This window comes from Heterodontus francisci, chromosome 1, assembly GCF_036365525.1.
Source record: "Heterodontus francisci isolate sHetFra1 chromosome 1, sHetFra1.hap1, whole genome shotgun sequence".
NCBI lineage: Eukaryota > Metazoa > Chordata > Chondrichthyes > Heterodontiformes > Heterodontidae > Heterodontus > Heterodontus francisci.
In genome coordinates, this window is record NC_090371.1 from 184,996,986 (window position 1) to 185,022,400 (window position 25,415).

Consider the following 25,415-nt stretch of genomic DNA (forward strand, 5'->3'; position numbering starts at 1 on the left):
GAGGGTTATGGATGTTCCATCATTCAATATATACAAGACTAAAATAGGCAGATTTTTGGTTTCTCAGGGAATCGGGGAGAGTGGGCGGGAAAGTGGGGTTGTTGCAGAAGATCAGCCATGATCATACTGAATAACGGAGCAGGCTCGAATGGCCGTATGGTCAATCCCTGCTTCTATTTCATATGTTCTTATGTTTTTAAGGCAACACCTCTGCATGTGCCTGAATTTCATGACTGCAATATTTAGCTTCATATCACACATGTACAAGTACTGTTTGCCTTTCTTTAACTATCACTTCATTTCTGGCTGTATAAACCATCTGAAACCTGAGAAGAATTAAGCTCTGTAAAATAGATTAGAATATTTAAATATTCAGACAGTTCACTATTACTGTTGTGCTTCGTCCTGGCTATGAAATTGCTTTAACTGGCAATAGCTTTTAACAGCAGAAAAAATTACTTGAAAACCAGAATGTACACTTGCAACATGCTAAGTGGAGAATCTTGGTCAATTACATTTTGCTTCATTTTTGATACACGTATCAAGCTATCTGCATTTTAAAGAAACTGTTTGCATTCATAGAATCAGAATGATATAGCACAGGAGGCCATTCAGCTCATCGTGCCCGTGCGGCTCATTACTACAGCTATCCAATTAATTTCACTCCCCTGCTCTTTCCCCATAGCCCTGCAATTTTTTTCCTTTCAAATATTTACTCAATTCTCTTTGAAAGTTACCATAGAACCTGTATCCACCATCCTTTCAAGGAGATCACACAGACTTGCTGCATAAAAAAATGTCTCCACATGTCACCTCTGTTTTTTTTTTGCAAATCACCTTAAATCTGTGTTCTCTGGTTACTGACTCTTCTGCCGCTGGAAAAAGTTTCTATTTATTCCCTCCTAAACCCTTCATGATTTTGAACATCCTTATCAAATCTTCTCCTAATCGCCTCTGCTCCAAGGAACACAATCCCAACTTGTCCAATCTCTCCACGTAACTGAAGTCTCTCATCCCTGGTACCGTTCTAGTAAATCTCTTCTGAATGCTCTTCAAGGCTTCCTATAGTCTTCCTTCATTCTTCCTAGTGTTGTGCCCAGAATTAAGTACAACTGAAGCCTAACCAGAGTTTTATAAAGGTTTTGCATAACTTATTTGCTTTTACACTCTATTCCTTTACTAAGAAAGCCAAGGATCCCATATGCTTTTTAACAGCCTTCTCAACTTGTCCTGCCACCTTCAAAGATTTGTGTACGTACAGCCCAGATCTCTCTGTTCCTGCACCCCCTTGAGAATTGTACCATTTAGTTTATATTATCCGTCCTCATTCTTCTTACCAAAATGTATCATTTCACACTTCTCTACATTAAATTTCATCTGCCATGCGCCTCCCCATTCATCAGCCTGTCTATGTCCTCCTGAAGTCTAGCACTATCCAATTCATTATTTACCACATTCTAAGTTGCATATCATGCGCAAATTTTGAAATTATGCCCTGTATACTCAAGTCCAGGTCATTAATAATATATCAAAAAGAGCAGTGATCCTAATACTGTCCCCAGTAGGACAACATTGCACACTTCCATCCTGTCTGAAAAACAACCATTTATCACTACTCCCTGCATTCTGTCCCTTAGCCATTTTTTTATCCATGCTGCCACTGCCCCTTTAATCCCAATGAGCTTCTATTTTGCTAACAAGTACATTATGTGGTACTTTAACAAACACCTTTTTAAAGTCCATATGCACAACATCAGTCTCACTACCCTTATCAACGCTGTCTGTTACTTCATCAAAGAACTCTGTCAAGTTAGTCAAACATAATTTGTTTTTAACAATCCATGGTAGATGTCATCGATTAACACATGTTTTTCCAAGTGACCATTATCGTTGTCCTGGATTATTGTCTCTGAAAGTTAGACAGACTGGCCCATGGTTGCTAGGTTTATTCCCATCTACTTTGAAAAAAGGACTGTAACATTGGGGATTTAATAGAAGTGTACAAGATTATGACAGGCTTAGATAAGTTAAACAAGGAAAAGCTACTCCCATTAACAAATGGTAGAAGGACTAAGGACACAGATTGAAAAGGTTGGGCAAAAGATGCAGGGGGAATATGAGGAAGCACTTTTTTACGCAGCGGGTGGTAATGACCTGGAACTCGCTGCCCACAAGGGTGGTGGAAGCAGAGACAATCAATGACTTCAAGAGGAAGTTGGATGACCACCTTAGAGAAATAGACTTGCAGGGCTACGGGGATTGAGCCAGGGATTGGGACTGCCAGCATAGCTTCGCAGAGAGCTGGCAATGACTCGATGGGCTGAATGGCCTCCTTCTGTGCCATAAATAACTCAATGACTCCTCTGACACCACCCTCATATTCAAGGAGGATTGGAAGATTGTGGCCAGATCCTTTGCAATTTTCACCTTTACTTCAATTAGCAACCAACATTGCATCCCATCCGGCCTGGATGACTTTTCCATTTTGACCTCTGCCAACCTTTTAAATACATTCTCTTTATCTATGTTTAATCCTATCCAATATCGCTATTGCCTCCTCCATTACTGTTGCATTGGCAGTATCCTCTTCTCTAGCGAAGACAGACGCAAAGTATTCATTTCGGACCTCACTCTTGCCTTCTGCCTCCACAAGGAGATCTCCTTTCTGGTCCTGAAGCAGCCACACGTTTCCTTTGACTACCATTTTATGTGTTTGTAAAAGACTTTTAGGTTCCCTTTTATGTTAGCTGCGAATCTATTCTCATAATCTCTCTTTGTCCCTCTTATTCCCTTTTTTTAGATTTCCTCTGTGCTTTAAATATTCAGCTTGGTTCTTTATTGTATTCTGAATGTTACAATTGACATAAACCTCCTTTGTCTGTCTCATTTTAATCTCTATATATTTAGTCATCAAGGAAGCTCTAGCTTTGAATGCCCTTCCTTTCCCCCTCTTAGGAATGTGTCTACTCTGTACTCAAGCCATCTCCTTTTTGAAGGCCTCCCATTGCTCAATTACAGTTTTGCCTACCAATTTTTGGTTCCAATCCACCTGGTCCAGATCCCTTTTCTGAAAAACTGAACTTATCCCTCCTCCAGTTAAATATTTTTGCACTTTAATGTGCCTTTTTCTTTTCCAAAACTATTCTAAGCCTGATGATATTATGATCACTGCTCCCCAAATGCTCTCTCATTGAAACATCTCCACTTGCCCCATTTCATTCCTCAGAACTAGTTCCAGCACTGCTTCCTTCCTCCTTGGGCTGGATCAAGAATATTCACACATTTTGGGACCTGCCCCTACCCCCCCCTCCCCCCGCCCCCGGCCACCCTGACACCCTCTTTGCCCCTTACACTGTTACTTTTCACTAGTCTAAATTGAAGTAATTGAAGTCCAGCAAAATCAGTACTCTGTAATTCTCGCATCTTTCTGTAACTTGCCTGATAATTTGCTCTTCTATCTCCTTCCTGTTATTTAGTGGTCTATAGTATACATCCAGTAGCATAACAGCTTCTCTATTATTCCTTAAGCCTAATTAAATAGAATCTGTCTTTGATTCCTCATAATCTCTCTCCAGTGCTCTAATAGTTTCTTTAATCAATACTGCCATCGTCCCTCCTATATTTCCTTCCCTATTTTTCCTGACCATCTTGTAGCCAGGAATATTAAGTTCCCATTCCTCCCCTTATTTGAGCCAGGTCTCCGTCATTGCCATTATATCATAGTCCCATGTGGCGACTTGCGCCTGCAGCTCACCAATCTTGTATACCACACTCCATGCATTTACATACATACATACACTTCAAACTCATCTTAGACTGCCTTTCATTTGCTCCCAGTCTGATCCCTCCTATTTCAGAACTATTCTTCACTCTAGTGCTATTTGCCTCTACCAGTCCTCTGTGCACCTTGTTTCTCCCCTCCAATGTTTCATCCCGGTGCCCATCTCTGTCAGATCAATTTAAACCTTCTCCCACAGCACTAGTTAACTTTTCGGTGAGGAAAACCTCTGTTAAGGTGCAACCAATCCACCTTGAACAGGTTTCTTCTGCCTCAGAACTGGTCCCAATGCCCCAGAAATCTAAAGCCCTCTCTTGTGCACTTTTTTTTCCAGCCACACATAACCTGATGTGTCCTTATTTCTATATTCATTATGATGTGGCACTGGGAAAAATTCAGAGATTATACCTTTGAGGTCCTGCTTTTTAATTCATGCCTAGCTCTTGAAACCCTGACTGCACGACCTCAACTCTTCTCTTTTCTATGCTATGTTCCCACATGGACCATGACTTCTAGCTCTTCCCCTTCCCCCCACCTCAAAATATTTAGCAACCTCTCGGTGATGTCCATTGCTCTGGCACCGGGGAGGCAACACACCATGCAGGACCCATGCCGGTGTTTGCAGAATTGCCTGCCTATCAAATTTCCTATGACCACTGCATTGCTGTGCTCCCATGTGCAGTCGCTTATCCCACATTGTCATAGATTTACTCAAGATTGCATCCTCAAGGTGCCATCACCCTCACTGGTATTCGGTGCTGAAAATTGATTTGAGAGTCCCACACTCCCAGAGGATTCCTGCACTGTCTGCCTCTTCCTACCCTGATGGATGGTCACCCACTTACTGTCCTCTTGAACTCTGTAGCTGCAGGATGACCACCTCCTGAAATGTACAATGCAGGAAATTTTCAGCCTCCCGTATGCTCTGCAGTGACTCCAGGCATTCCTCCAGCTCAAAAGCCCTGCGTTCGAATTCGAAAAATTGGAGACACTCCTTGCATAAGTGGTTATCCAGAACACATGAAGAGTCCTGGAGTTCCCACATGCCACATGAATTGCAGGCAATGAGTCTCAGCTGTCCCCTCATTTTGCTTAAAATAAAACTCTTTCGATCAAATTAATTACTCTGATTATTTATACATCAATATCGCACCTTGGTTTAAAGCACTTAACACCCACCTTTCCCCTGTACACAAAATTTCCTCTCTCACTAAATTCCTGTTGCCATTCTGTTTAGTCGCCATTTTGTTCAGTAGATGCTCCCAGCTCTGTGTACACAGCAGTAATTTGACATATTTTATGGTACCCTGCTTGACCAGGTCTAGTAATATTGATCTCCTCCTCCACAGCAAATCGTCTTATCATCATTCACAAAGATGTCAGGCAGGGAGGAAGTTGTTGAGCGAGGGAGCCGTGGTTTACTAAAGAAGTTGAAGAGCTTGTCAAGAGGAAGAAGAAGGCTTATGTTAGGATGAGACGTGAAGGCTCAGTTAGGGCGCTTGAGAGTTCCAAGCTAGCCAGGAAGGATCTAAAGGGAGAGATAAGAAGAGCAAGGAGAGGACACGAGAAGTCATTGGCGGATAGGATCAAAGAAAACCCTAAGGCTTTCTATAGGTATATCAGGAATAACATAATGACTAGAGATAGGTTAGGGCCAATCAAGGATAGTAGTGGGAAGTTGTGTGTGGAATCGGAGGAGATAGGGGAAGTGTTAAATGAATATTTTTCGTCAGTATTTACAGTGGAGAAAGAAAATGTTGTCGAGGAAAATACTGAGATACAGACTACTAGGCTAGATGGGATTGAGGTTCACAAGGAGGAGGTGTTAGCAATTTTGGAAAGTGTGAAAATAGATAAGTCCCCTGGGCCAGATGGGATTTATCCTAGGATTCTCTGGGAAGCCAGGGAGGAGATTGCAGAGCCTTTGTCCTTGATTTTTATGTCGTCATTGTCGACAGGAATAGTGCCGGAAGACTGGAGGATAGCAAATGTTGTCCCCTTGTTCAAGAAGGGGAGTAGAGACAGCCCTGGTAATTATAGACCTGTGAGCCTTACTTCGGTTGTGGGTAAAATGTTGGAAAAGGTTATAAGAGATAGGATTTATAATCATCTTGAAAAGAATAAGTTCATTAGAGATAGTCAGCACGGTTTTGTGAAGGGTAGGTTGTGCCTCACAAACCTTATTGAGTTTTTTGACAAGGTGACCAAACAGGTGGATGAGGGTAAAGCCGTGGATGTGGTCTATATGGATTTCAGTAAGGCGTTTGATAAAGTTCCCCACGGTAGGCTATTGCAGAAAATACAGAAGTATGGGATTGAAGGTGAATTAGTGCTTTGGATCAGAAATTGGCTAGCTGAAAGAAGACAGAGGGTGGTGGTTGATGGTAAATGTTCATCCTGGAGTTTAGTTACTAGTGGTGTACCGCAAGGATCTGTTTTGGGGCCACTGCTGTTTGTCATTTTTATAAATGACCTGGATGAGGGTGTAGAAGGGTGGGTTAGTAAATTTGCGGATGACACGAAGGTCGGTGGAGTTGTGGATAGTGCCGAAGGATGTTGTAGGTTACAGAGAGACATAGATAGGCTGCAGAGCTGGGCTGAGAGATGGCAAATGGAGTTTAATGCGGAAAAGTGTGAGGTGATTCACTTCGGAAGGAGTAACAGGATTGCAGAATACTGGGCTAATGGGAAGATTCTTGGTAGTGTAGATGAGCAGAGAGACCTTGGTGTCCAGGTACATAAATCCCTGAAAGTTGCCACCCAGGTTAATAGAGCTGTTAAGAAGGCATATGGTGTGTTAGCTTTTATTAGTAGGGGGATCGAGTTTAGGAGCCACGAGGTCATGCTGCAGCTGTACAGAACTCTGGTGCGGCCGCACCTGGAGTATTGCGTGCAGTTCTGGTCACTGCATTATAGGAAGGATGTGGAAGCTTTGGAAAAGGTGCAGAGGAGATTTACTAGGATGTTGCCTGGTATGGAGGGAAGGTCTTACGAGGAAAGGCTGAGGGACTTGAGGTTGTTTTCGTTAGAGAGAAGGAGGAGAAGAGGTGACTTAATAGAGATATATAAGATAATCAGAGGGTTGGACAGGGTGGATAGTGATAGCCTTTTTCCTCGGATGGTGATGGCAAACACGAGGGGACATAGCTTTAAGTTGAGGGGTGACAGATATAGGACAGATGTCAGAGGTAGTTTCTTTACACAGAGAGTAGTAGGGGCGTGGAACGCCCTGTCTGCAACAGTAGTAGACTCGCCAACTTTAAGGGCATTTAAGTGGTCATTGGATAGACATATGGATGAAAATGGAATAGTGTAGGTCAGATGGTCGGCGCAACATCGAGGGCTGAAGGGCCTGTACTGCGCTGTAATGTTCTATGTTCTATGTTCTAGATAAGGACAACCCTAGTCTCTTTTCCTGAATGATCAATAACCTCCTCTGACCCCTTGCCCCTTCCCCTCCATCTTTATCTCCACAGCCCAGAGGAAAGAGTCTATGGAATTGTCTAAGCTACTTCAGCTGCTTCCTTTTATCTCCATCTCCCATCGCTGTCCTTGTCACTCCAGTATTTCCCCCATCCTAACCCTGACACCATCTCTCTGTGTAACTTCTCCCAGTGCTGGCGGGCGGCACAGTGGCACAATGGTTAGCACCGCAGCCTCACAGCTCCAGCAACTAGGGTTCAGTTCTGGGTACTGCCTGTGTGGAGTTTGCAAGTTCTCCCTGTGACTGCGTGGGTTTCTGCTGGGTGCTCCGGTTTCCTCCCACAGCCAAAGACTTGCAGGTTGATAGGTAAATTGGCCATTGTAAATTGCCCCTAGTGTAGGTAGGTGGCAGGAGAATGGTGGGGCTGTAGTAGGGAATATGGGATTAATGTAGGATGAGTATAAATGGCTAGTTGTTGGGCGGCACAGACTCGGTGGGCCGAAGGGCCTGTTTCAGTGCTGTATCTCTAAATAAAATAAATAAACCCCACTTCACTATATGCTTCCTTGATCCCCTGCCTACCCAATTTCTGACCATTCAACTGCTCCTTCACTTAATTTCTGTTAGAGCTTTCGGCTGTTTCCGCCCTATTCTCAGGTATACCTTGCCAAATTTTCTCTGCTGCTGCATTTCTCTCTCCATTTTTCAAAACCTTCTCAGAACTGATCTTTACCAACAATTCTCAGTCACGTCTCATAACTGGTCCTTTGTCTGTTTAATCTATATTTCTTTTACTCCCCTCAATCGCTGTGTAGTGGCTTGCAATTTTCTCTGGGTTAAAGATGCAAGATATTTCACATGGTCACAAGTGCATTTCAGCCTTGCAACAAAATCAGAACTGAATTGTAATTTGCTGTACATTCTCACCTGTGTGGTAGAATTTTCCAGAATATCCGAGGTTGAAGGTAAAGTTGGGGACCTGGGTTCGCAAGAGGTTTTGAGTTTCAAGTAATGCCTAAAAAAAGCAAATTGTAAAATTATTGCTCCAGGATGTGGTCTTTTAATATGATACATTCGAACGTAATGCTAAAAGTAACTGTCCTATATTTTTTGTTGTTACGAATGGATGAAAAATCAATGAAATGGAATTCATATTTTTATTTCAGTCTAATGAAAGCCACATGACACCATCATCTTTATATTTAATTTTAGAAGTATTCATTAAAATAATGAGCTCCAAAAATAAAACAGTACAAAAATATACCTTGATTTTGACAGTTTAGGTTTTTTAAAACGACTAAATGGCAGTGTTATTTTTTACAATTGATTGACCAGGTCTCCCTCAGCCAGAGGCAAGAAAACCAACATTTACACTGAGTATATGGACAAGAGCTGATTAAGGACAGAACATACATCGATGGTTTGATCTAAACTGTGCACCTACTGGACTGGAAAGCCTAGATTTTTCAGTTGGCCATTACCTGACTTTGCGGCACCAACCGGGTGGGCAGCAGTGGGAAATGGGATGCTGATCTTGTAACATTGGTTCTCCATCCCATGATACTACCTGTAGTCGGCAGAAACACCCACCCATTTTTAGCGAAATGCATGCAAATGAGGTGGTAATGTGGAGGTGATGCCACACACCCTATTGTTTGTCAGTTCTACCTCATTTGCACTATTTATATTCACACCCATTTCATACTTGTATCTGTGGTTGCAAGGCACCATGAAAATGCAAATAAGAATTTAAAGGAAACATTAAATGTGAAGAGGGGCAGTTTATATTTTTGTCATTTTTGCTGCTGCCTTTGTACCATTTGCTGAATGCCGACTATTCCCTCCTCAGACAGTGCACAATAGTTTTTCCATTACGGACTACTTTGTCTTCTTGGAAGAAGAGGAAGAGCAATGGAGGGGCGTCTAGCTGGTGGTGCTTTGCTAGAGGTATATGGCAGCCACAGCCTGGTATCCTCAAACCACTGTACACAGGTGGAAACATTCCTGCATTTGACTGAGGACCAGCACTTGCAGAAGCTTTGCTTTCCAAAGGAAGCCATCACAGAGTTATGTCACATGCTGCAAGTGGATATACAGTCACCTCCAACACAGACATTGCTCTGTCAGTGATTCTTAAGACCACCATTTCCCTTAACTCCTATACCAAAAGTCATTCCAGCCTCCTACTGGGTACATCTGTAACATAAGGCACAAAGCTGTGCACAAATGAGTCATGGATTCACTGTTCTATAGTGCTAGCAATTAGTGCTAGCTAGTCTCCCCTTGGACATTATGGCACTACAATTTTTTTTGCAGGATTCTCTAAGGGCATAAGTACCAAATGATAATAGCCACATAGCCATATATGCTTCATTGATCAATGCCTATACATACAACAACACAAAGGGATTCAATTGTCTCAATGTGTAGCACATTTACAATAAGCAGAACACCAAATATTAGAGTGAAATCTTTGTTTTGAGGTACCCCAATGTTCCAGAGCCGCTTTACCCAGAAAAGTAGGTCTCAAGGTGGCTAGTCATGTTGTGTTGACTACTGCATAGCTTTGCCTCACAAAAATGTCTCCAGAGAGGCCTTGTGGGATGAAAACAGTTCATGGGCAGCAGAAGGATCAATCAGAGGAATAATATCCTGAAGAGAAGGGCAACCTGTTGCTGGCTGCAAGAGAATTCATGACATGTTGATGCCAGAAACCTTCTCAAGAGTACCTTATCTATCAAATTGTAGCCAGAGAATCACCCCAATGGCTTCACTTCCCATTCCCCCATGGTTACCTCTGGAGTCCTCCAAGGATCTTCACTTAGCCTCCTACTACTTCTCATCTTCATGCTGCCCTTTGATGACATTACCCGATAAAATGACATCAGATTCCACATGTACACGGATGACACTCAGTTCTATCTCACCACCACCTCTTTTGACCCTTCCGCTGTCTCTGATTTGTCTCACTACTTGTCTGACATTCAGTATTGGATAACCAGAAATTTCCTCTCAGTAAATATTGGGAAGACTAAAGCCATTGTCCTCAGTCCCCACCACAAACTCCATTCCCTGGCTATCAATCCCTGCCTCTCCCTGTCAAGTGTCAGAAGCTGAGCTAGACCATTTGCAACCTTGTTGTTGTTTTTGACTCCAAGAAGAGTTTTTGACTACATAATTGCTCCATCACCAAGGCTGCCTACTTTCAACTCCGTAACATCGTCCAACTCTGACCCTGCCACAGCTCATCTGCTGCTGAAATACTAATCCATACCTTTGTTTCCACAAGACTTGACAATTCCAGTGCTCCACCTGCTGCCATTATCCTAACTCGCACCAAGTCCCGTTCACTCATCGTCCCTGTATCTGTTGACCTACATTGGCTTCCAGCCTCAACTTTAAAATTCTCATTGTTGTTTTCACTTCCCTCCAGGTCCTCACCCCTCCCTATCTCTGTAAACTCCCCCCGCCCGACAAGCCTTTGAAATCTCTGCACTCCTCTAATTCTAGCATCTTGCGAACCCCCGATATTAATCGCTCTACCGTTAGCGACTATGTTTTCAGCTGCTTGACCCTAAAGTTTAGAATTTCCTCCCTAAACCTTTCCATCTCTCTATCTCCCTCTCTTATTTTAAGATGATCCTTTAAAAACTACCTCTGTGACAAGCTTTTGGACATCTGTACTGCTATCTCCTTCTGTAGCTCAGTGTCAGATTTTGTTTGATAATGTTTTTGTGAAGCACCTTGGAATGTTTTGCAATGTTAAATATGCTGTATGAATCCTGTTATTTTTGTACTAAATCTGGCCACTGCATACACCTTCCCCTTTCCCATCATAAATATGCCATCATCCACAGACCTTTCTCAGGGCAGATTTATCCAGCTCCCATTCATTCCACCTGATAACAGCAAATTTCAAAACTTTCCACAAGAAAACCCACACTGTGCATTGTGTTTGTGTGTGACTTTGAGTATGTGTGCCTGTGAGTGCACGTATGTGTATGTTCCTGTGTGTTTCTATGTGTGCATATGTGTAGGTGTGTGAACTCCCAGTCCTTCTTAACACTGTTTTCCTTTAGTGCAAGCATGTGATTTTTAAACCCTTAAAACAAGTCTCTTGGGACTGATATGTCTCTTGTCTCACAGCAGTTAAGTTTTGAGCTAGACCTGTTGCAGGTTACAGCTCCAGGAATGCTGCTTGTTATCCTGGCCCTGCATCCTTTCAGTCATAATGTACAGGCATTGGAAGAGACTGGCAGGAGGGGCCAAATTTGCTGCCATCCTGAAAGGTGGGAGCATCAAGTGTGCCAATTCCTACCATGTCATTAGGACTGGTTATTGCTTGTGTGTGGCCACTGAGCAGCAGGAAAATGGGCCTAATGGTGCCAAGAAGATCAATGAGGCCCTGTGGGATGCTTGTTTCCAACCCAGCTCCAATCTTTTGGAAACAGAGAGAGAGCCCTCTCCAATCTGGCACCACATGTCTCTATGGCAGCGATCCAAGCATCTGGAGAGATAGTACAGACTGCCTTTAGGACTTTTCTCATGGATCTGTCTGTTACACGTACCCTGAAGCTGCCATGCACTCCACAGTTGACTCCAGTGATGCAAAGCTAGCCTGGCAGTGCAAGTGGACTCAGATGTTAGAGGTTTGGTGAGATGGTGTCTACTGCAGTTCTCTCACACATGTTATGTCCTTGAAAAGGAATGTGAAGCAATTGAAATACATTTGGATACCATGATGTGCAGAAAATTCGAAGTGTTAGCATGAAGCCCATAATGAGTGTGTTAACAGGTGCATGCACCAAGCAATTAGACTCCATATCAGACATTTTGTGAGGTGATACAGGTACGCCTGTGAATGAATGAGCAGTTCCAGATGAAGCCGAAGGACTGAATTTTACGAGTGCACTGCAGTTCGCGGCGGCACACTCTAATGGCGGCATACAACCCGCGCGGATGCGCCGTCCCTGAGCCCCCGCGATATTACGCGCAGGGGCTCATTTAAATAGAGGGGCTGGAGCGGCTGCCCCTGATGACGTCATCGGGGGCGGCTGCTGCGTCCCTGGCAACGGCGTCCAGCGCCACCGCGCAGGCACCGGTGCCATTTTTAAAGGGCTTTAAGCCCTTCAGTAAAATTTTCATATTTAAAGTTGCAGCATTGTGAAATTTTATTAAATAAAAAATTTTGTGGTGGAGGCCCTTCCCCAAACCCCCCCCACCCCCACAATGGTCATTTCAATTCCCAAAATGACCAACACATGCCTTTTTCCCTACCCGAACTTTACCCTCTAAACTTCTAACATTTGGCCTATAACCCCTTCCCACCATTCCCACATCCAATAAAAATTGATTTCCCTGCTCCTCCACCCATCCCGACCTGAAAATTGTATTCCTTGCCCCCTCCCCACCAGGTTCTTGCCTCGGAACTCCGTGTGCAAGCTGCTTTCGGAGTCGGTAAAATCGGCGTGGGATGTCCGCCACCTGCAGGTAAGTTTATTTGCATCTCATTTAGGTTCATTTCAACATGCAGATGAAGGGCCCGCCACCAGGCGGTGGGGCGCCCGCACCAAGGTACCCCCGCTGCTGGTAATACTTGGCAGCACTTCTAGACATCGCGGGTTGAGGGGGGCCTCTTCCCCCAAAATCTTACCGGCCCCCGCGGCACGACCCATGGCGTCAAGGGGCCGGTAAAATTCAGCCCTAAATGTGGAAAAACCACTGCACTGCTGTAAGCAAAGTGCTTTTGCAGGCTTACAGTTCGGAATAAAGCTTCCATTTTCGAATAAGGCTTTCTAAGTAACCACTGTAGTTTAATTAGGCAGCTAAAGATTGAAACCTTGTCCAGTCAAGGTTGTCCTTGAAGTATTGGGGAAGCATTCTTTTCTTCGTGTTATCTTATGTTTTATAGATGGTTTCAGGGAGGCTTGGAAGCTCAAGTACTGGGTGTTATCTTGGATGAGGCAATAGAACAGATGGCTGATAGAGAGGGACAAAGAACATTATTGATGGGAGGCCTCACATGATTTCAGGGTTAGGAATAAGGGTGCTTTTTATTTTTATAAGACTGAACTGGGAGTATAGATATTAGAATTTTCCTGGGCTGAAATTGGACTGCTCATGTGTTACCACAAGGCCATTCACAATCAATCATCTTGAATCCTGGGAGATAGGATTGGGGTAATATATTAGCATATATTCAGAGAGTGGGACCAATCATGTCATTTTCTGTTTGGCAGGCTGCAATAGCAGAGGTACTGCAAGGATCAGTACTTGGGCCACAGTTCAATTTACAATCTATATCAATGGTTTAGATAAGAGCACTCTGTGAATTGTATTTAAGTTTACTAACGATACAAGGTTAGATGTGAGAGGGGTGCAAAGAGGCTGCAAAGGGATTTAGACAGGTTAAGTGAGTGCACAAGAACATGTAAATGAATATAATGTGGGGAAGTGTGCGGTTATCCACTTTGGAAGGAAATAGCTTTTTAAATGTTGAGAGGACTGGGAAATGTTGGTATTCAGAGAGATTTGACCGTTCTCGTACATGAAGCACAGAATGTTAACATGCAAATACAGCAAGCAATTAGGAAAGCAAATGGTATGCTAGCCTTTATTACAAAGGGACTGGAGTATAAGGTCAGGATTTTGTCTTGGCAATAGTTCCAGCGAGAGCCCCTTGGTGCCTCCTCTGGGGAAGGCCCGTCAAATCAAGTGCCAGTTGCCGTGGATTGCTGAGGGACCTAGGCCACAGGTGAGTCAGGGCGGGAGGGGTTTCGTGGGGAGGGCAATTGGCAGCAAGGGTAGGGGGGTGGCTCTCAGCGGACAACCCACTTCCCAATGCCAGGTCCGTCGATCAAGCATTACCTGCCTTTGAACAAGGGACACCTCCCCACCGTAGCCAGCAAGCAACCCTCATGGTTTTGCTTGGTATGCTCCCCATGTAGCAACAGGCCTCCCGCCACTGGGTTAATACCAGCGGAGGCAGGATAAGGCCCTTAATTGGACATTAATTGCCCATTTAAGGGCCTCAATTGGCGGCAGGGCCGGAATGTCTTCCCACCTCAGACTTAATTTGGATAGAGGCGGGAAGGTGTGAGGGTCCCCCATGCCACCATTCCACCTGATAATATGCTCTCCCCTCCTCCAAACCCAACGCAGGGGGAGCATAAAAGTTCCCCTTAAGAGTGGAGAAGTATTACTGCAATTGTTTAGGGTCTTGGTGAAACCACACCTATGTATAGTTTTGGTCTCCTTACATAAGGAATAATATACAAGCCTTGGAGGGAGTCCAATGAAGGTTCAGTATCCTGATTCCTAGGATGAGGGGTTTGTCCTCAGGAGAGATTTAACAGACTCAGCCTATATTCCCTGGCATTGAGAAAAATGAGAGATGATCTTTTTGAAATATATGAAAATTTTTAAGTGGATTGATGGGGTTGATGGAAGAGCTTTTCCGCTGGCTGAGGAGTCTAGAAGATGGGCTCACAGTCTCAGATTAAGGGGTTGACCATTTCGGACAAAGATGAGGAGAAATTCCTTGATTCAAAGGTTGTGAATCCTTGGAATTCTCTACCCCAGAGAGCTGCAGATGCTCAATCGTTGAATATATTCAAGACAGAGGTTGATTGATTTAGGATACTAGGAAAATTAAGGGATATGGGGATAGTGCGGGAAGGTGGAATTAAGGTAGATGATCAGCCATGATTATTTTGAATGGCAGAGCAAGTTCGAAAGGCTGAATGACCTACTCTTGCTCCTAATTCACATGTTTTTTTATGTTCTAATGTTAACAGGTTCTATCTGATTTCAACCAAATATGCTATAAGTATAACAATTGTTTTTTGCCTTCTTTATTTCTTGTTTTGTAAGCATCTTTTTTAACTATAATAAACATATATACTTTAGAGCAAGGCTCCCTCTAGTCTCTGAGTATCACAGGCTGAATCTTATATAAACCATTTATAGCAGCCTTCTGGACATTGGTGGCAAGCAATTAAAACACTTTGACAGAGACTTAAGGGAGTTCATTGTAAGTGACAGACATACTGGGTTAGAAATTGGTATGCATTGCACCAGTTTTTCAGGTGTAAAACATGCATAAAGCATACCAAGTTAGCAGTGGAACAACCTGTGCCCAACCTGCAGGCTAAATTTGTCAGGCCCTTATTTTAGGCATCCTATGCGGTCCCCTAAAACAGGCATTAGGTCCATTAAATGTGTAAATGAGGAGCCTAAAGCCGGTTGAAGAATCCCATCCAGAAATTAGTTTGGAATTAACGGGGCAAGAGTTGGGCTCCCCTGCCTCAGGATTTCTCAGCTACAACCAAGAAGTTCCTTTGAACCAGGAGGAGCAGGAGTGCTCCTCTGACTCCACAGGAATTGTGATCACTCCCCACTACAACCCCCACCCCTCCCCATAGCCCACTCCAGTCCCCCATCCTGGTACTTAACTGAGGACTGCTGCCAGAAAGGCAGGCAATCCAACATTGATGTCGTTGCTTGGGCGAGCTGCCCGTAGAGGCACAACTCATGCCAATGGCACGCATCTTGTATTCTGATGAGGTCAGGGAATAAATTTCCATCAATCCTTGGGCCTGTAGGCTCAGGCTCAGGCTGAGTGTGCAAAATCTACCACCTACTGTGCATTTCTGAAGGTATGATGTGATTCGCTGATCATACTAGGTCTGGTAAGGTGATTAAACTTTCTCCAACATTGACTGGCTATTGCAGTTGGGAGTCACTACTCATGCTTGCTGCCCTTACAACCTTTCTTCATTGTTCTTGTGCTGTTCTTTCTCAGTCTCTGTGCCTCTTTCCCCTGCCTTACTTCATCCAGCAGCACTTTGACAGCTCCATCTGAAAACCTAGGAGTTCTCTATATTGCCAGAGATAGAACAGACGTATTTTGCCAGTTACCTTGCTGTTGTACTCCCAAGCTTTTATTAGCAATAACTACCCTATTAGGTAGTTTCCTATCCTTTCACACAATCACAGAAAGCACCCAGTCATATTCTTGACTTTGAATTTGTCCGATTAAGTTAGGCAGAACCCAGGAACAAAAAGAAAAACTTGAATTTATATTGCACCTTTCACAATCTCAAGAGATCCCAAAGTGCTTTACAGTCAATTAAGTATTTTTGAAGTATAGTCATTGTGATAATGTAGGAGACATGGCAGCCAGTTTGTACACAGAAAGCTCACACAAATAGCAACGAGATAATTTGTTTAATGAGGGATAAATATTGGCCAGGGCACCAGGGAGAACTCCCTTGCTCTTTTTCAAATAATGTCATGGGATCTGCTTCAGTTTAACAACCTATCTGAAAGACTGCACCTTCGACTATGTTTCAGTCAGCTCATATCAGGCAGATGCAAATTTCACTAAGCAGTAAAATCAGATGGACACACCTAGAGCTCATCCACTGCGCCACCGAGATTCCTATAGTGAGTATAAACATTCTTTAAAAAGTATTGCTTATTCCTAAGTTTAATTTCCATGGTTAGATCTGAATATAGAAATATTAATTTATATTTTGCTCCATATACCACTACCCTGTCAGTTGTAATACACTTTGTAGGATTCTGTATTTTTTGCATGCAAGACTGCAGGAGATACCAGCCTGAACTGATCAGAATTTAAAAAAAATTAAAACTTGCATTGGTAGTGGTTTTAGGCAGGATGGCAGGAAAGCCTGAGCTTTGGCTCAGGACAGCCCAATTTCTTGGAGGGTCTAAAAGCAGGTGTTAGCCCCCACACTTCTCCACATTGACATATTCAAGGGCCCCACTGCTTGGTTTAGGCGGCTGCCCCAGATGCCTGATGAACATTTCAGGTATTCTTGGGGTGCAAGGCAAAGCCTGTAAAATTGGTCATTTTTAGTCCAACATTGGTCAGAAGTGACCAATTTCAGCCCCATCAGGCTAATGTAAATAAGATTCGCATTGTAACTTACATGTTTCTCAAAATATAACATCCAATATGGTAAATCCATATTATTGACATCGTGAGGCCAGTTCCAAATTCAAGATTTGACTATAAAGTTCTAGCATTTACAATGAAATAAAACCAAAAAGAGTTTAACAGCAACTGTTTTGATTCATATTGCCATTAGCCATATCATAAACATGTATTTGGCCAGTTATCGTCAACATCAAATTCTATTTGAGCTATGTCAAAACAGCCTGCTAAATTCTTAATATACCTGAAGAAAAGTGACGACTAAATCGTCAAATTGAAATGAAATGGGATACTGTGTCAAACGAGCGTGCACAAAACCTAGTTCTACACAGCTTGAGACCTATAAAGTGGCACCATTAAAAAAAAGCATTACCGTTCTTCAGTTGCATGTGTTTACATAAAAGAAACATGTGCAAAGCCATTTTTGTTAACAATGAGGTAATGCTCATGTCACTGAAACACTTTATATGCATGAGGACAAAAAAAATGGCATTTCAAAATTGGAATTACTATGTAAATTGCATTTGGCTTGTACAACTAAAAAAAACCTTCCCAATCCAGTCAGCTCTTGAAAAACTGCATGTACCCAAATACAGAAAGTGGCACATTGCATTCTTTCACTGTAGTCAAAGTCCCCAATAATCCTCGTGTCGGTTGGTATGCGGCAACCAATAGCAATAACTGAAATCTGGAATAATCTTGCACAAAATTTCCTTGAGTCTTTATACTGACTAATATGGAACTTACATCAGCTTATTTTATGTTATATATTATTTTCAGCAGTGTTTTATTGAGAAGCTTTGGCAAAAGGCTCAATGTGCAGGACACCAACAAGGTCAGTAAAAGTTGAATCTGAAAGTAATGATTTGGTGACACCAAGATTAGGTGCTAAAAACCTAAAGATTGTAGGAGGAAGGAGGGAAGAGTTGCAAAGATTTGAGATCCCACAAAAGAGTTAAAAGACACAGTGATGAGCCCTGGTTTCAATGCAGCGAAGAAGTAAGGAAGAGAAAGAGCTTATAATATGACATATTTGAACACAGAAGAAATAAAAGAGGACTGTTTAGAGGGACATTGACCATAGTAGTAGATTTTTAGTGAGAAACCAGGACATGAAAAAGGAAACCATGTTTCCTAGAGGCAGCTTTACCAAGGCAGGAGATATCTTTAAAAACAAAGAGTAAAAAACATGTTGTTACAGATAAAGAAAGATCAGAGGCTATCCACAAATGCAAGATCCCCTTTAGCTATACAAATGTACTGTACAAATCTTGGATGGACTTGGATTTTCTAGAGAGTTATAAATTATTGTTACATAACATAGTGTACTGTTAATTTTAGTAAGAGTTGCCTGTGGAATCTGGCCTTGCACTTTTAACTGTAAGAAAAATAAGAGACTTGCTTTGGATTGAATTTGCAAAGTAAATATGTTGCTGTACTGTTGTCATGTAGTTGACTAATTCTGTAAGCAATACCTTTAATTCTGCATTATTGTACAAAATACGTACAGCAATCCTGGTAATTATGGAAGGATTGTACCCACCGGTCACATCCACTGCTGATGTTGACCCTGCTGGAGTATCCAGGATCAAAGACAGGTCACCTCATTAGCATACCATGGGTGAAAACCTACACCACAGGAAGCATCCACATGTTCCAAGCTGCTTGGCCATAGCCCCCTTATGTGCCCCCAACCCCACCTCCAAATCCCCCTATCCCTGAAAGGGTTCTGTCCTGTTCCTAGTTGTCTGTTTTATAAAAGCGAAGATAAACATAGCTAAAATATCTCTCATTTTTGAAACTCTGAGGTAGGTATCACAGCCACCTGGCTGGTGTGCCTTGTCTCACTAGGTATACTTTTGCGAAGGCCATGGAAGCTTCCAACATGGTGAATCCCCATCCCAACTCTAATGTTGCCACAGGGACACTTCTTACAAGACCTGGAGGAACTCCAATAATAGGTATATTTGGCTCTTTGGGCATTTTTGCACATGGAATTTTGGCAGGAGTGTACCAGAAGGACAGAGGATTTTTGGCCCCATGCTTTCAAGTATACCTCATGAAATAAATACTTCCAATAAATAAGTTTCTTACATCTTACCCAAAGAGTTTACTTCATATACGGACTTAATAGATTGAATAGTTGCCACAGTACTAGTGATTTAATGTCATTTGCAAAGTGTTGCAGTCTGAGTTCTGTATATTTTGTAATAAATATTATCCTCTTTACCTAAGTTTTCTTTATCAAGTAACATAAAAAATTACCCTCATTTTATATTCGTAAAACTTTTCATAAATATTAAAATTATGTCTTCTGTTGGAATATGACTAGAATAATATACAGCATGACTGCAGCAAAATAAAAACTGCATGTGGAAAACTAAAATCCTTTCTCTTCAAATCAGTGCCAAGATGTAATCGTGTCAACATTAAAAGCTGTACATGAGCTTTCTTAAGCAATATACAAAAACCAATAGGAGAAGCAAAGAAAATCCATCTGGGCTTCTAATTATATGCCAGTAATTTCTAAGAACACTTCTTCTGTCCAAATTAGGTGATTTAAGTATACCTAAAAACAAGATGCCAGCCTGGTGAAGCGACAACACAGGACTACTTGCATGCTAAATAGCAGAAGCAGCATGCAATAGACAGGGCTGAGCAATCCCACAACCTAGAGAGCAGATCTAAGCTCTGCAGTCCTGCCACATGCAAACGTGAATGGTGATAGACAATTAAACAACTGACAGGAGGAGGACGCTCCACAAACCTCCCTATCCTCTACGATGGTAGAGCCCAGCACAAGAGGGCAAAAGACAAGACTGAAGCATTTGCATCTATTTTCAGCCAAAAGTGCCAAGTGGATGATCCATCTTGGCCTCATCCTGAGGTCCCCAACCTCACAGATGCCAGGCTTCAGCCAATCCAATTCATTCTGCATGATATCAAGAAGCAGCTGAAGGCACTGGATACTGCAAAGGCTATGGGTCCTGACAACATTCTGGCAATAGTACTGAAGACCTGTGCTCCAGAATGAGCTGCGCCCCTGGCAAAGCTGTTCCAGTACAGCTACAACACTGGCATTTATCCGGCAATATAGAAAATTGCCCAGGTATGTCATGTCCACAAAAAGCAGGACAAATCCAACCCAGCCAATTAACGTCCTATCAGTCTACTTACGATCATCAGCAAAGTGATGGAAGGGGTTGTCAAAAGTGCGATCAAGCGGCACTTGCTCAGCAATACCCTGCTCACTGATGCTCAGTTTGGGTTCCGCCAGGACCACTCAGCTCCTGACCTCATTACAACCTAGGTACAAACATGGACTAAAGAGCTGAACTCCAGAGGTGAGGTGAGAGTGACTGCCCTTGACATCAAGGCAGCATTTGACGAAGTATGGCATCAAGGAGCTTTGGTAAAACTGGAGTCAATGGGAATCAGGGGGAAAGCTCTCTGCTGGTTGGAATCATATCTAGACAAAAGAAGATGGTTGTGGTTGTCTCAGAATCATCTCAGTCCCAGGATTGAGTCCCTCAGGGTAGTGTCCTGGGCTCAACCATCTTGAGCTGCTTCATCAATGACCTTCGTTCCATCATAAGATCAGAAGTGGGGATGTACGCTGATGATTGCACAATGTTCAGCACCATTCACGACTTGTCAGATACTGAAGCAGTCCATGTCTGTATGCAGCAAGACCTGGACAACCTCCAGACTCAGGCTGATAAGTGGCAAGTAACATTCGCGCCACACAAGTGCCAGGCAATGATCTCCACAAATAACAGAGAATCTAACCATCTCCCCTCAATGGCATTATCATCGCTGAATCCCCAACTATCAACATCCTAGGGGTCACCATTAACCAGAAACTGAACTGGACCAGCCACATTATTACTGTGGCTACAAGAGCAGGTCAGAAGCTGGGAATTCTGCAGTGAGTAACTCACGGTCTGTCTCCCCAATGCCTGTCCACCATATACAAGGCACAAGTCAGGAATGTGATGGAATATTCTCCATGCCTGGATGAGTGCAGCTCCAACAACACTCAGAAACTCAACACCATCTAGTACAAAGCAGCCCGCTTGGTTGGCACCCCATCCACCACCTTCAACATTCACTCCCTCCACCACAGATGCACAGTTGCAGCAGTATGTACCATCTACAAATTGCACTGCAGCAACTCACCGAGGCTCCTTCAACAGCACCTTCCAAATCCACGACCTATACCATTTAGAAGGACAAGGGCAGCCGATGCATGGGAACACCACCACCTGCAAGTTCCCCTCTAAGCCACACATTATCCTGACTCGGAAATATATCGCCATTCCTTCACTGTCACAGTGTCAAGATCCTGGAACTTCCTTCCTAACAGCGTTGTTGGAGTACCTACACCCCAATGACTGCAGCGGTTCAAGAAGGTAGCTCACCACCACCTTCTCAAGGGCAATTAGGGATGAGCAATAAATGCTGGCCTAGCCAGCGATGCCCACATCCCCCGAATGAATTAAAATAAAATTCCTGTAGTACTTCTTAGTTTATGTTGTATAGTATTGCATTTTTTTCTCTCAATGGCCAACTAGTTTCTGTAAATGAATAACACTTACGATTTGAAATCCAAATCTTGTCACCATCTGCTCTGAAGATTAACAATTATCGCAACTCTGTTACTGCGACAGGATTATGTGCAACCTCTTGCTACTCTTCCACAATCTCTCTAAGTAGGTGTAAAATATTATCAACCAATGAACGATTCGATAAACCAAACTACTAAGCAAATTTATTTATAAAATCAGACAGAATTATAAAACATAGGTCCACATTTTATGATTTTATGCCCTTGATGCAGAGCTTTGCGCAATAAGAGTGCTCATCAGGAATTTGTTGCTATGTTCGAATTCATGGCATGCGTAAGTTTTTTAATCCATTCATTTCAATCGCTTGAAAATTATGCAAGGCACAAACAAGGCCCCAATTTTGTGGACCAATGTCGGGCAATACAAAGCAAAATTGGTCAGATGTTTTTTCAAGTGTTTCTAGTAACTACTTAAAACTGGTATTAGGCTCCTTAGGCTAAAAGCCTGCTCTGGTGTACAATTTAAACCTGACCCGAGCCCGACTCAACCACATCTAACCTGAACCCAACTCGGGCCTGAGTCCTTTCTTTTTTTCCCGTGCCCGACCCGACCCGACTACCGGAAATTAATGACACTTACTCGTACTCTTACTTCCCTTTCCCTCCCTGACCAAAAGGCAGCACTGCCACAGTGTCCGACCCGACCTGACCCGAGCCCCAATGCCGGATCTGGAAGAGCAACCCGACCCAAACCCGACACACGTTGTTGGGTCCCATCGGGTTCGGGTTGGGTAGCCATGCTCTACCTTAGGCATGTAAATGAGTGACCTAACACCTCTATTAAGACCTCTCTGGAAATTGGTCCTAACTTGCACTGGCTCTGCTCATGTTCATGTGCTGTGGTCTAAGAACTGGTCACCACCAAATAGGTGAGCTTTAGGGTTTATTAAAAAAATGTTGTGCCGGGGGAGCAGGAGTACTCCTGATGGCTGCTGCCATTTGCGATTGGCTTTCTTCCACACCACTCAGCTGAGGTCACTGCTGGGTGAGGCAGGCAACCCAATGTTTATTATTACAGAAATCAGGCATCAATAAATTTCTATCACTTGATGCCTGCGACACCCCAAATAGCAACATTTCAAGATTATTTGTGTGTTTATGGAACAGGATGGCACATAAGGGATTTTCCAACTTCACACCATTAGTGAGAAGCTTAGCTTACTGGGTACACATAATGGAAATTCAGAAAATGAATTAAAATAGGAAAAGATGTGCACACACCCAATTTCCAATGTGGACGCCCAGAAGGCTAAGCTCGTCGGCATTATTGCAAAGGCAAAATACTACCCTATAATAAAAGGTAGCAGAGCAAAATTGGAGGTGAAGCGCAAGTATTAAAAACCTTTGACACTATTTAAAAAGGCCACCCTGGACATCACTGAATTTAAGAACAAAAGAAAATCAAACTTTCAAGCAGCCTCCAGCCACAGCCTATATCTGATTAATCTAACATGGACTTCACTTTCATACCATTTGTTGATCCCCTAATTTAGCAAGCACTAAGCTCCCTCCCGGCCTCCATGGAAGGAAAATCAGTGGCCCCAAAGTTTTGCAGGGGTTCACCTGATCTCCTGCCATAAATCTGTGGAAGATCGACTGAACCACTAGAGAAATGGCATAAATGGAGGTTTAACCAATATCTGATAAAGTCATGGAAATTTAGGACTAGTATCTCAAATCTCCTACTCAAATGGGCAAGATTTTAACTCATTCGAAACCTATCCACTTTCACAGAGTTAAAATCAGGCTTGGTCGAGTCAACCCTCAATATAGTGAATTTTTTGTCTATAGAAACATTGTGAATCAGCTTCGTAACATGCAAGAAGCTGCCTCATTTGAAATGCCTATTTGGATGAAATGGAGACATCACAAGTCTAATGTGCAAAGATTGGAATTTTGTGGAATCAAGCTTAATTGCCACCCGTCCTTCAAATAATGAGCACAATGATTTTGATGATTCATTAACAGTTGACTTCCTTGAGAAAGATGAGCAGAAGCAGAGAAAGCTGCCAGAGATTTCAGGTGGCATCAATAGCGTATTGTTTGAATTATCTCTATTGCAGCCATTGGCTGGGATTTTATCCAGATGACGGGAGTCTCAGCCACCGGCAAAAGCGCCAGCGAGAGCCCCGCATCGCTTCCTCTGGGGAAGGCCCGCTGCATTCTGTGCCAATTAGATGCTTAAGCTGACAGTGGCAGGCCTTCCCCAGGGTCAATCTGAGGCCGGCAGCTCTTCTACGGAGCAGCACCACTGCAGAGGCAATGGCTGCTGCCAGTACTGGACTCACCAGTAGCTGTGGATCACCGAGGAATGTAGGCCACAGGTGAGTCGGGGCAAAAGGGGCTTTGTGCAGTTTGCGTCACAGGGGAAAGGGGTTTAGGGGGGTGAGCAGCAAAGGCAGGGAGTGGCCGCCAGCGGGCACCCCCTTCCCAATGCTGGGTCCCTCGATCAGGCACTAGGTGCCTTCTAACAAGCAACCCCCCCACCCCCAACTGGAGCCAGCCAGCAACCTGCACAGTTTTGCTTGGTTTGTTCCCTGTGCGGCGACAGGCCTGCCTGCCACTGAGCTAATACAAGCGGAGGTGGGATGAGGCCCTTAACTGGGCATTAATTACCCTCTTAAGGGCCTCAATTGAAAGCAGGGCAGGGAGGCTGTTCACAGGCCTTCCTGCCCCAGACTTAATTTGGGTGGAGGCGGGAAGGTTGCGGGGTCCCCTCCTGCCATTATCTCACCTGATTAAATGCTCCCCCCACCTCCAAACCCAACACAGGGGAGTGCATAAAATTCCCCCCATTGTATCTAGAGACCTGGGAGTGATCATGAAACGCTGCACATGGAGAATTTGGTTCAGATGTGAGGCTGTTACAGAGCAAATCCATCTGCAATTGCACCCAACAGCCTGAGTCTTCAGATAGCAACTCCAAGACAGGCATTAAAATAATTGGGAATCGTGTAATTATGATTAACTCATCGAAGTGTTGTCCTTTAGCATTCACTATTTAAAATTAAATAGAGTTTTCAGCATAGAAACAGGCCATGAGAAAGAAATAGGGTGTTGAACTGCCCAATTGTCTGCAGTTTTCTATGCATGCAACTTGGGTTTCTTTTCTTTCACTTTTTGCCTGCCACTTCTCTGTTCCCTCTCTTTAGTCTTTGAAAAGGGTGCAAATGGATTGAGACTTCTTTTCAAAAGATCTTCAGAATTTTTGTCCCCCAAAATTGACATTCCCCTTTAATTGGCCCCGACCATTTAATGCTCAAGTTTATTCTCTCACCGCTATCATGCTGCTTAGATACATTCAAATCTACACCTAAAACTATGCAAATAGCCTCGAAAAATTGGGGGCAAGCATAAAATTAAACAAAATTTACAGCACAGAAACAGGTCATTCAGCCCAACTGTTCTGTGCTGGTAGTTATGCTCCACATGAACCTCCTCCCACTCCACTTCATCTAACATTATCTCCATATTCCTTCGATTCCTTTCTCCCTCATGTATTTATCTAGCTTTCCTTTAAAAGCATCTATGCTATTTGCCTCAATTACTCCATGAGGTAGTCTTTCTCTGAAAATTAATTGTAATAAATCACCAGCGATAACTCCTGCACTTCAGTGAAAGAAAA

General features: G+C 43.3%; 1 protein-coding gene across 8 annotated transcripts in view; it reads right to left on the reverse strand.

Moving 5' to 3' along the window:
* Positions 1-25,415, reverse strand: part of ndst3 (N-deacetylase/N-sulfotransferase (heparan glucosaminyl) 3) — a 949,017-nt gene that overhangs the window by 138,520 nt on the left and 785,082 nt on the right. For all 8 annotated transcript variants that reach the window (XM_068039449.1, XM_068039470.1, XM_068039439.1 and 5 more), the window contains one exon: positions 8,130-8,217. In XM_068039449.1, coding sequence (XP_067895550.1) covers positions 8,130-8,217 — 88 coding nt within the window. The remainder of the gene's footprint in view (positions 1-8,129; positions 8,218-25,415) is intronic.